This window comes from Salmo salar, chromosome 16 (genome assembly GCF_965601325.2).
Source record: "Salmo salar chromosome 16, fSalSal1, whole genome shotgun sequence".
Lineage (NCBI taxonomy): Eukaryota > Metazoa > Chordata > Actinopteri > Salmoniformes > Salmonidae > Salmo > Salmo salar.
This window is the reverse complement of record NC_138306.1, coordinates 27,772,501-27,785,480: the sequence shown is the minus strand read 5'-3', so window position 1 is coordinate 27,785,480 and position 12,980 is coordinate 27,772,501. Positions and strand designations below refer to the sequence as shown.

General features: G+C 43.0%; 1 protein-coding gene across 16 annotated transcripts in view; it reads right to left on the bottom strand.

Annotated features, from left to right (window-relative positions):
• frmd4a (FERM domain containing 4A) overlaps positions 1-12,980 on the bottom strand; it is a 151,968-nt gene that overhangs the window by 32,482 nt on the left and 106,506 nt on the right. For 15 of the 16 annotated variants that reach the window (XM_082962652.1, XM_082962646.1, XM_082962653.1 and 12 more), the window contains exons 6-11: positions 11,761-11,817; positions 9,880-9,902; positions 7,083-7,166; positions 6,893-6,958; positions 6,486-6,543; positions 6,251-6,337 (exon numbers count right to left, since the gene is read on the bottom strand). In XM_082962652.1, coding sequence (XP_082818778.1) covers positions 6,251-6,337; positions 6,486-6,543; positions 6,893-6,958; positions 7,083-7,166; positions 9,880-9,902; positions 11,761-11,817 — 375 coding nt within the window. The remainder of the gene's footprint in view (positions 1-6,250; positions 6,338-6,485; positions 6,544-6,892; positions 6,959-7,082; positions 7,167-9,879; positions 9,903-11,760; positions 11,818-12,980) is intronic. The other variant, XM_082962645.1, reaches the window with a different exon arrangement.

The window sequence follows — 12,980 nt, the reverse complement described above, 5'->3', positions numbered from 1 at the left end:
TCTAAATGTTTTTCCTCATAATCCTGGACTATCAGACCACCATTTTATTACGTTTGCAATTGCAACAAATAATCTGCTCAGACCCCAACCAAGGAGCATTAAAAGTCGTGCTATAAATTCTCAGACAACCCAAAGATTCCTTGATGCCCTTCCAGACTGCCTCTGCCTACCCAAGGACGTCAGAGGACAAAAATCAGTTAACCACCTAACCGAGGAACTCAATTTAAAAACATCTGTCATAAGAAACTAGCTCCCTGGTATACAGAAAATACACGAGCTCTGAAGCAAGCTTCCAGAAAATTGGAACGGAAATGGCGCCACACCAAACTGGAAGTCTTCCGACTAGCTTGGAAAGACAGTACCGTGCAGTATCAAAGAGCCCTCACTGCTGCTCGATCATCCTATTTTTCCAACTTAATTGAGGAAAATAAGAACAATCCGAAATTTCTTTTTGATACTGTCGCAAAGCTAAGTAAAAAGCAGCCTTCGCAAATGGAGGATGGCTTTCACTTCAGCAGTAATAAATTTATGAACTTCTTTGAGGAAAAGATCATGATCATTAGAAAGCAAATTACAGACTCCTCTTTAAATCTGGGTATTCCTCCAAAGCTCCATTGTCCTGAGTCTACACAACTCTGCCAGGACCTAGGATCAAGGGAGATACTAAAGTGTTTTAGTACTATATCTCTTGACGCAATGATGAAAATAATCATGGCCTCCAAACCCTCAAGCTGCATACTGGACCCTATTCCAACTAAACTACTGAAAGAGCTGCTTCCTGTGCTTGGCCCTCCTATGTTGAACATAATAAACGGCTCTCTATCCACCGGATGTGTACCAAGCTCACTAAAAGTGGCAGTAATAAAGCCTCTCTTGAAAAAGCAGAATCTTGATCCAGAAATTATAAAAAACTATCGGCCTATATCGAATCTTCCATTCCTCTCAAAAATTTTAGAAAAAGCTGTTGCACAGCAACTCACTGCCTTCCTGAAGACAAACAATGTATACGAAACGCTTCAGTCTGGTTTTAGACCCCATCATAGCACTGAGACTGCACTTGTGAAGGTGGTAAATTACCTTTTAATGACGTCAGACCGAGGCTCTGCATCTGTCCTCGTGCTCCTAGATCTTAGTGCCGCTTTTGATACCATCGATCACCACATTCTTTTGGAGAGATTGGAAACCCAAATTGGTCTACATGGACAAGTTCTGGCCTGGTTTAGATCTTATCTGTCGGAAAGATATCAGTTTGTCTCTGTGAATGGTTTGTCCTCTGACAAATCAATTGTAAATTTCGGTGTTCCTCAAGGTTCCGTTTTAGGACCACTATTGTTTTCACTATATATTTTACCTCTTGGGGATGTCATTCGAAAACATAATGTTAAATTTCACTGCTATGCGGACGACACACAGCTGTACATTTCAATGAAACATGGTGAAGCCCCAAAATTGCCCTCGCTAGAAGCCTGTGTTTCAGACATAAAGAAGTGGATGGCTGCAAACTTTCTACTTTTAAACTCGGACAAAACAGAGATGCTTGTTCTAGGTCCCAAGAAACAAAGACATCTTCTGTTGAATCTGACAATTAATCTGGATGGTTGTACAGTCGTCTCAAATAAAACTGTGAAGGACCTTGGCGTTACTCTGGACCCTGATCTCTCTTTTGAAGAACATATCAAGACTGTTTCAAGGACAGCTTTTTTTCCATCTACGTAACATTGCAAAATCAGAAATTTTCTGTCCAAAAATGACGCAGAAAAATTAATCCATGCTTTTGTTACTTCTAGGCTGCACTACTGCAATGCTCTACTTTCCGGCTACCTGGATAAAGCACTAAATAAACTTCAGTTAGTGCTAAATACGGCTGCTAGAATCCTGACTAGAACCAAAAAATTTTATCATATTACTCCAGTGCTAGCCTCCCTACACTGGCTTCCTGTTAAGGCAAGGGCTGATTTCAAGGTTTTACTGCTAACCTACAAAGCATTACATGGGCTTGCTCCTACCTATCTTTCCGATTTGGTCCTGCCGTACATACCTACACGTACGCTACGGTCACAAGACGCAGGCCTCCTAATTGTCCCTAGAATTTCTAAGCAAACGGCTGGAGGTAGGGCTTTCTCCTATAGAGCTCCATTTTTATGGAATGGTCTGCCTACCAATGTGAGAGACGCAGACTCAGTCTCAACCTTTAAGTCTTTACTGAAGACTTATCTCTTCAGTAGGTCCTATGATTAAGTATAGTCTGGCCCAGGGGTGTGAAGGTGAACGGAAAGGCTGGAGCAACGAACCGCCCTTGCTGTCTCTGCCTTGCCGGTTCCCCTCTTTCCACTGGGATTCTCTGCCTCTAACCCTTTTACAGGGGCTGCGTCACTGGCCTACTGGTGTTCTTCCATGCCGTCCATGGGAGGGGTGCGTCACTTGAGTGGGTTGAGTCACTGACGTGGTCTTCCTGTCTGGGTTGGCGCCCCCCCCTTGGGTTGTGCCATGGCGGAGATCGTTGTGGGCTATACTCGGCCTTGTCTTAGGACGGTAAGTTGGTGGTTGGAGACATCCCTCTAGTGGTGTGGGGGCTGTGCTTTGGCAAAGTGGGTGGGGTTATATCCTGCCTGTTTGGCCCTGTCCGGGGGTATCATCGGATGGGGCCACAGTGTCTTCTGATCCCTCCTGTCTCAGCCTCCAGTATTTATGCTGCAGTAGTTTATGTGTCGGGGGGCTAGGGTCAGTCTGTTACATCTGGAGTATTTCTCTTGTCTTATCCGGTGTCCTGTGTGTATTTAAATATGCTCTCTCTAATTCTCTCTTTCTCTCTTTCTGTCTTTCTCTCGGAGGACCTGAGCCCTAGGACCATGCCTCAGGACTACCTGGTATGATGACTCCTTGCTGTCCCCAGTCCACCTGGCCGTGCTGCTGCTCCAGTTTCAACTGTTCTGCCTGCGGCTATGGAACCCTGACCTGTTCACCGGACGTGCTTGTTGCACCCTCGACAACTACTATGATTATTATTATTTGACCATGCTGGTCATTTATGAACATTTTAACATCTTGACCATGTTCTGTTATAATATCCACCCTGCACAGCCAGAAGAGGACTGGCCACCCCTCATAGCCTGGTTCCTCTCTAGGTTTCTTCCTAGGTTTTTGGCCTTTCTAGGGAGTTTTTCCTAGGGAGTTTTTCCTAGCCACCGTGCTTCTTTCACATGCTTTGCTTGCTGTTTGGGGTTTTAGGCTGGGTTTCTGTACAGCACTTTGAGAATATCAGCTGATGTACGAAGGGCTATATAAAAATAAATTTGATTTGATTTGAAATTTGATTTGATGTTATTGACATGTTCCAAGGACCTCCAAGACAAGGAAAAATGTACAGTACAGTTGCAAGAAAAGGTTTGTGAACCCTTTGGAATTACCTGGATTTCTGCATTGATTACTCATAAAATGTGGTCTGATCTTCATCTAAGTCACAATAATAGACAAACACAATCTGACTAAACTAATAACACACAAACAGTTGTACGTTTCAAATTTGTATTGAAGACATTGAGTAATCATTCACAGTGCAGGCTGGGAAAAAGTAAGTGAACCTCTGTGTTAACGACTTCTCCAAAAGCTATTTGGAGTCAGGTGTTTCTATTTAGGAGATGAGATTGGAGGTGTGGGTTGCACAGGTGCCCTGCCCTTTAGATAAAGGCACACAAAGCCTGGTTACTGACAAATCTGTTCTTCTCCAGAAAGATTGGTTAGTGTGAACCATGCCTCGATCCCAACATCTTTCACAGGACCTTAGAAGACGCATTATAGAGATGCACGGAGCTGGAAAATGTTACAAAAGCATTGCTAAAGACCTTGGTGTTCATCAATCCACGGTAAGACAAATTGTCTACAAATGGAGAAGATTCAGGACTGTAGCTACTCTCCCTAGGAGTGGGCGTCCTGCGAAGATCACTCCAAGAGCACAAAGGGCAATCCTAAAAGAGGTGAGAAAAGGAACCCAAAAGATCTTCAGAAAACTCTACAAACAACGAAAGTCTGTGTTCATGTGTCCACTATCAGAAAAACACTGAACAACAATGGTGTTCATGGAAGGACACCACGAAGGAAACTACTGCTGTCTAAAAAAAACATTGCGGCACGTCTCAAGTATTCCCAAGACCACCTGGATGCTCCACAACGCTTCTGGGAAAATGTGCTGTGGACGGATGAGACAAAAGTTGAACTTTTTGGCAAAAATGCACAACGCTATGTGTGGAGGAAAAAGGGCACTGCACACCAACACCAAAACCTCATCCCAACTGTGAATCATGGTGGAGGGAGCATCATGGTTTGTGGCTGCTTTGCTGCCTCAGGGCCTGGATGCCTTGCAATCATTGAGGGAAAAATGAATTCAAAAGTGTATTAATACATTTTACAGGAGAATGTCAGGGCAGCAGTCCATGACCTCAAGCTTAAGAGAGGTTGGGTGATGCAACAAGACAATGACCCAAAGCACATAAGTAAATCAACTAAAGAATGGCTGAAAAGGAAGAATATTCGTGTTTTGGAATGGCAGAGTCAGAGTCCTGACCTTAACCCAATTGATGAACTGAAACAGAATTGTAGGGAGGAATGGTTCAAAATTCCTCCTCAACGTTGTGCAAGTCTTATAAGAAGCTACAGGAAACGTTCTGTGGAGGTTGTTGCTGCTAAAGGAGGATCTACAAGTTACTAAATTCAAGGGTTCACTTACTTTTTCCAGCCTGCACTGTGAATGATTACACAATGTCTTCAATAAAAATATGAAAAATACAACTGTTTGTGTGTTATTAGTTTAGTCAGATTGTGTTTGTTTATTATTGTGACTTAGATGAAGATCAGACCACATTTTATCAGTAATCAATGCAGAAATCCAGGTAATTCCAAAGGGTTCACAAACTTTTTCTTGCAACTGTATATTGTGTAAACATCAATTGAATATTATGTTAAACCTAAATCAAATATGAGATGAATGTCATAAAATACTTATTTGGGAATTGTGGATCATTGTGGGAATGTTCTGTGCAACCTATGTGAATGTCACAAGAACATACCAGACAACTCCCATAACTTAAGTAAATGTTCTGGGAACCTTAGATCAGGTGTTCTGTCAACATTCTTACAACCTCAATTAAACATTGCATTATTGTCATCACAAATGAGCATATTTTGTGTTTAAGGATCCCTCTCTTGTAATGTACCCATACTGTTCACACAATCTAATTAAATGTTATGGAAATCTTTAAATAACTCAAAGGCTGTCTGTGAACATCTTGCAAAATCAAATTCATGTTTTGTGCACCCTGATACAAACATTATCCAAATGTCAGCACAACTGGACAGTTTTAGTGTTTTGGGAACCTATCTCTTGTCATATCCCCACAATGTTTCCACAACCTAAATAAACATTCTGGGAACTCTTAAAGAACAAATGAAAAGTGTTATGGGAACGTTCCTGTAACATCAGGTGAATGTTTTTCGCACCCTAAAAGAAACATTGTAGAATCATCCGTACAACTGGACAGTTTTTGTGTTTTGGCAACATATCCTTCGTGATGTCCCCACAATGTTCCCACCAGACTGTTCCCACAACCTAATGAAATATTCTGGGAACCTTTAAAGAACTGATTAAAAGTGCTTTAGGAACGTTATTGCAACATCAGGCGATAATCATCAGAATGACTTACAGTTTTTGTGTTATGAGAACATGTGCGGCGACCTTACAAATGTTCTGGGAACTTCACAGAACCAATTTTTGGTTCTCCAACTCCCAACTCATTCCTGTGACCTAAAATAGGAGACTAGGCCAGCATTCCCATCCTGTCTCCACGGTAACGTCTAGGAAACCTCAGGATATGAGACTATTATGGGATAGAGCTGGAATCTGGGGGGAAGGGGGCACAGTGGTGAGACATTTAGACTGGAATGCACGCACACACACACACACACACACACACACACACACACACACACACACACACTGGAACAGGATGGGCAAACAGGAAAGCTGAGGCAGACAGGAAGCCTTTGTCAGGGCTGAGGGGTCAGAGTTCACAGACGGCATGTGTGTGTGTCCCCGTTCATCTAGCGAGGAGACGTTGGACATTACTAGGGTCAAAGGTGAAAGGATTTAATAGACTACCAGGTGACTGATGGAATGACAGGATGTTACATCTTTATAAAACTTCAGACACACAATGGAGATTGAAAGAAAGAGAGATAATTAATGTCTGTGTCTTACCTTCCTGGGTTTGACCTTGTCTTGGTAGTCATACTGGAAGATTCCTTTATAACTCAGTCCCAGCCACCACGGAATTCCCTGCTTATCCTGACACGCACAGCGAGAAGACACACATCAGAGGTTGTGTGTGTATTTCATAGCCACCCAAAGCCTCACCCCCCCAAAAAACTCACCCACCCACTCAGCCCCCAACCCCAAGAGAGAGAGAGTGTGTGACTAGGTGATAAAGTTGTACCTTAACAGTGTAGTAATGTACCCCATATGTAGGTAGCGACTCAACGATGCTCATATAACTGTAAGAGACAAAGATACAGAGACACACAGAGAGAGACATTAGTCAGTCAGAGAGCTCCCAGTGTTCAACTTCACAGCACACACTGAAGAGAGAGAGAGAGCACCATAAACACACACACACACACACACACACACACACACACACACACACACACACACACACACACACACACACACACACACACACACACACACACACACACACATATGGATACACATTCAGCATGTAAGACAGATGTCTGAACACACACACACACAGCTCAAGAGAGAGCATGCAGAAAGAGAACACAAGACACAAGACACACACACACACACACACACACACGCGCTTCCCCTGTCCAGTCTTACTTGACTATGGCCTGCCCTCTGGACTGTCCATTGAGCTTCTTGTAGTGTTCTATCACCCGGTCCTCACTGGAACAGAAAACATACACAAAATATAACTGAATCATATCAACCAGGCAGCCAGGTCGAGCAACCAGGCAGTAGAGTTAGGTGGCCCTGGTCAATTGGGCCAATAAGACAGGCTGGGACTAACCAGTAGGCCAGAGATGGGTGTTCCTTCAGGGCCTGAGTCGGCAAAGCTGGAAGCTTCTTCAGGTCTGACCTTGTCACGTCATTACTGCAACACATACAGAAACACACACGTCATTACTGTGAACACATACAGAAACACACACGTCATTACTGTGAACACATACAGAAACACACACGTCATTACTGTGAACACATACAGAAACACACACGTCATTACTGTGAACACACACAGAAACACACACGTCATTACTGTGAACACACACTGAACTCAAACTGCCAAGAGGTGTTGGAGACAGATTGGCATTAGTGATATATGCCCCTCCAAAAGGTGTCTTCAATAATGTAATGTTTGTCTACTACAATGATGTATTGACTTTAATCCAAGGGTATTTCCTCATGATTCATCTATGGGTTTGGCCAGAGTTAGTAACTGACAAGGTTGGGAGGGGGGGGGGAATAATGCTGCCCTGTTGTGTTTTAGTGGGACTGATGAGACAGTCACACAGCTGGCTGGGCGTTATCTAGGGAACAGCTGTAGAGAGAGAGAGAGAGAGAAAGATGACGAAGACCCCAGACTCCCAGTCTTAAACCCCTCTGTAATCCCCTAAGCCTCCCAGCCCCCTGAGACTGAGACTGGGGGAAAGCCCTGGAAACAAGGCAGCCAACACTCTGGAAATATAACAGTAACCTAACACCTGACCGAGAGCAATGGTTCCCAATCCCAACCTCTACCACCCAATCTGGAAACCACAGCACAAAGAATCAGAGCCGGCCCCAGGCATAAGCGACATAGGCGGTCTCCTAGGACTCCCGACCCCCGAAAAACAAAATCGTTTGAATTTATTATATATATATATATATATATATATATATATATATATATTTTAACTCAGTCGGGGTCTCAACTTACTGTTGAGAGTTAGAATAGAAGAATACACAAGGTGTGATTTTGGTTGTGCATCAGCAGTTTTTCTCTTGTTTTATCAGTCACTGACAGTCACCCAATTAGCCATGTCAGCTAACAATGTTCAGATTGGTAAGGTAGTCTAGCCAGCTATCTAAACTTGTAGTAATCATGGCCGAATACGCCCGGGCACGCAGGGCACGTGCCCAGGGGCCTTGACCTCCAGGGGACCCCCATTGATTTTGTAAGTCACTCCCACTCAGATATCATTTACATGGCATAAGACATGGCAAAATGTGTCGAATGGCAAGAAATTTGCTTTAAAACTGCAAAAATGTCTCTTCACCCTCCTATTTGTGGTAAAACTGCAAAATGTTTCTATCTGCCCATGGCAAAATTAGTATAATTGCATGACATGTTTTATAAAATTGCTAAATGTTCTCTCTGCCCCATGGAAAACTGTGTACGATTGCAGAAAACCTTCTCTCCGCCATCTAGGAGGTCACTAAAATGTTTTGCCCGCGAGGTGGGGGGGCCCACCAACCAAATCCCATCTAGGGCCCCCAAAAGGCTAGCTAACAATGCTAGCGTAATATTTAGCCTAATATACGTCTGTAAATGCTATTTATTCACCAAAAAAGGTGTGTAAACATAATTTATCCTCCACTACATCTTTGGCCTTTACCATTTTGGCATGATTTGGTGAATCATGACCTCCTTTTCTGTGTGTGTGTCACATTCCAGATCTCAGTGGGACGCCATGTTTATTTATGCTCTCAGTGAGGAAGAGGAAATGGGGTCAAAGGTGAACGCTGTTCAACCCTCTAATCTACACTGTCTTCACCGCTCACACACTGATGAATAATCTGTATCCTTTACCTATCTAAGATACAGAACAACGATAAGATACTGCTTGAGTTTCCTTTTAACTGTAAAGGCCTTGCAATCCAGCTGTATTTAAAGAAAGATAGTAACGCAAAAAACACCATTATAAATGACCAAAGTTATACATTGTAATATAATTGCAAACACATGTCATTTTGTAAATGCACATTTTCACTACGATGCTTCTAACTAACCTTCACCCTCCAACCCGATACAGTGGCCGGCATATCATGCATCCCCATTAAAGTGTAAATCAATAGAGAGCAAACTGTTTTAGGGGGCAGAAGGCTCATCATGTGAGCTGCCCTCCCTGGCTTCGTCTCACCCTGTTACACTGCTCTGGTCTTAATTGGTTAGCAGTCATGCACAGTGGAGCCCTGTTACACACACACACACACACACACACACACACACACACACACACACACACACACACACACACACACACACACACACACACACACACACACACACACACACACACACACACACACACACACACATATACACACACACACACACACACATTCACCACACACATACACACACACACAGCCATGCACTACAATAAACTACGCCCCACTGACCCTCTCTAAAGACTCTTCAGAGCTGGATGGAGAGAGTGAATCAGGGGACTGGGGTTGAGAGGAAAAGGAGAGAAGGATAGAGGGATGGAGGACAGGCAGACAAAGGCAGGTCCTTTGAGAGGAGAGGGAGCGGAGCGATTTGCTTTGCTGCTCTGAGGGGCTCAGAGGGCCAGGGACAGACCCCCTACACAGGGTGTAATTGTTCCCCTGTCACACACGCGCATATACACACACACACACACACACACACACACATTTTACATTTTAGTCAACACACAGACAAACACAAACACACACACACACACACCTATCCAACCTTCCCCTCACACAAAAACCAAAGAAACACTTGGGCCACCTCCTCTCTACTGTGCATTATACACATACAGATTACTGTAGTAGAGATACATAATAACTGTTCTTACCTGATGAAGTCACCTTTAGCCTCCTGGAGAGAGAAAAGACATGCTTAGCACCAGGGTTGGGCTCAATTCAGAATTTTGGAATTTACTCACATTCAACTCATTAATTGAAATTGGAAGTAGAATTTAATTCAGTGCATTTCAAAGAAGTTCCACTCATTCATAGAATATGGGAGTTTCATTGAATCTTACAGTTCACACTTCCAGATACCAAAGAATATATCACTTTTCTCTGGAAACAATGTTCATATCCTCTTTTAACCTTAGTGCTTAGAATAGGCAATTATACTTCCACTAACCATTTCATTTATTTAGCTTCTTTTTGAAGGCCTCGGGGTCAACACGAGGGTTAAACTAATGTATTCTGGGAAATGTAGTATTTTCCCCATATTGAACAAAATGTACAGTACGTGATTCATGAAAGAAAATAACTTATTATATTCGTATACAGGTTTTGTTTCCTTGGTTATTCATTTGAAGAGTTTGTCCTGGAAATCTATTGTTTCAACAATATTTTCTATGCATGTGTATAACGTCATGTTTGATGTTTTATGTACAAGATGTATATTTGTATACACCTAATATAGAATAGAAGAAGCATTTGGATTTCATTGAATTTCACAGAATTTAATTATATTTCCTTGAATTCAAATTTGAAATGCAATTCTGTATCCTGTTTACTACTTCAATTTAAATTTAAATTCAAATTCAATAATTTAACTGGAATTGATGAGGCATTCTCAATTCAATGATGGATTGACACTTTAATAATGTTTACATATCTTGCATTACTCATCCCATATGTATATACTGTATTTTATACCATCTATTGCATCTTACCTATGCCGCTTGGTCATCGCTCATCCAGATAGTTGTGGAATTGTTTGATTACTTGTTAGATATTACTGCACTGTCGGAACTAGAAGCACAAGCATTTCGCTACACTCGCAATAACATCTGCTAACCATGTGTATGTGACCAATAACAATTGGTTTTATTTGAGCCCAACCCTGTTTTATTTATTTATTTAACCTTTATTTAACTGATACATACAATCAGGGGCTCAACTTTAGCTTTAGAAGTAGGGGGGACATAATTATTTATTTACTTTTAAAATCCAGTCGGATAAACACTCCAAACAGCCTAACCGACCGCTCGGAGGCATCCGCTGGGTCCTAAAGCCCCCCGTTGCCTGGTTTAGTATCACATTCCAATGATGAAACTGGGGGAGACCAAAATGCAATTTCAGAATGTGGGGCCGTCACCAGTGAAAGTTGCGCCCCTGCATACACTATTATGGAGGGGATAACGCTGGCTTTTGTGGGTCAGGTAGTGAGTGTGTATATGCGTGTGCGTGTGTGTGTGTGTCTGTGTGGGTGGACGGGTGGGTGGGTGAGTGAGAGTATGGTGAGGTCTCCTGTGGTGAAATCAGAGAGAAATGTTATCCATCTGGAACAAAACCTCGAAAGGCCAAGAGATGCCTACCTGATAAATCTGCACTGGCAGACACACACACACACACACACACACACACACACACACACACACACACACACACACACACACACACACACACACACACACACCACAGTCTGAGTGTGTGTAAGCTGGTGTTGCAGGGTACTGAGGTAATGGGCTGACCTACACTGAGGGGGAACCCTACACACTCTGATTTTTCTAATGATAAACACGACATACCAATGGCAACAGTCAGAGGAGTTGGCTAGAGCAGACACAGATCCAGGCTAGAGAAACAACACTTCTCATATAAAGCAGGATTAAAGGAGAGACAGCTCACTATTTCTGTAGAAGGGAAAGGTCAAGTGAGTAATGTGGTCTGTGTCTGGAACACCCACATACGTTGGAGTCAGAGTACTGACTTACCTGTAGGATATAGGAGGCCAGCTCAAAGACCACCTCACTGTCCACCTCAATGAGCTCCTTAGAGAAAGAGAGAGAGAGAGAGAGAGAGAGAGAGAGAGAGAGAGACAGAGAGAGACAGAGAGAGAGAGAGAGAGAGAGAGAGAGAGCGAGAGAGGGAGAGAGAGACAGAGAGAGAGAGAGAGAGAGAGAGAGACAGAGAGAGAGGGAGAGAGAGAGAGAGACAGAGAGAGAGAGAGAGAGAGAGAGAGAGAGAGAGAGAGAGAGAGAGAGAGAGAGTAAGAGACAGAGAGAGAGAGAGAGAGAGAGAGAGAGAGAGAGAGAGAGAGAGAACGCATTAGATAAAGGTTATTTCTTGACTCTGAACTTGCAGAGCTGATAAAACGAATTCTTGGGAGTTGTGAGGGGCACATTTCATACATCTCATTCATCCTATGACAATACTGTAATGATGTACCTACAATACAATGATGAAAAACACATTCATACAGAATACACGTTTCTATCACATTTTCCACAGGACTCTTTTCTCCATTGCTTTGTTTCATCTATCCCTCGTTTCCTCCCTCCCTCCCTCCCTGATTTCTTGCCTTCTCTTCATGGGGGGTTGTGTTCTCTGCTTCAGCTCAGAGATGACAGTATGATGGGGGAGGAGAGAATGAGGGAATACACTGGTGACTCGCTTTCATTCTACAGTATCTCTGTCTTTCACTTTGTCTCTCCATCCTGTTTACTTAGATGAGCAATGCAGGGACTGGGCCTACTCACACACACGGAAGGGGGTCTGAGGGAAGTGTGTGTGGGTGTTAAGGGGTGGCTAGTGACTAAAGGGGTCAGGTATGTAAGGAATGTCCTGTATACGATCCCTGGCAGTTAATTGGTTAAGAGATCAGACAGCAGAGTGAAACACAACACTGAGTGCACTACCACCCAGCATGGGCTCTCACCATGGGGCTGTGGTCTAGCAGTGTGTGTGCGTGTGTGTGTGTGTGGTCCAGTGTAAAACATGCACTCCATCAACGCAGACAGGAGATGACTGCATTATAATGACTCAATATCAGCAACACATCTCTAATTAAACGTATCCACGTGTTTAACATTGACACTGAGAGACCCAGCAAAATTCTAAACTATCTGTTTTTATGTGGTAATAAGTTCATTTATGTAAGGTAAAAAATAAAGCAACGTGGTCTATTTTGATCTATTGGAGTGTGTATGGAGAC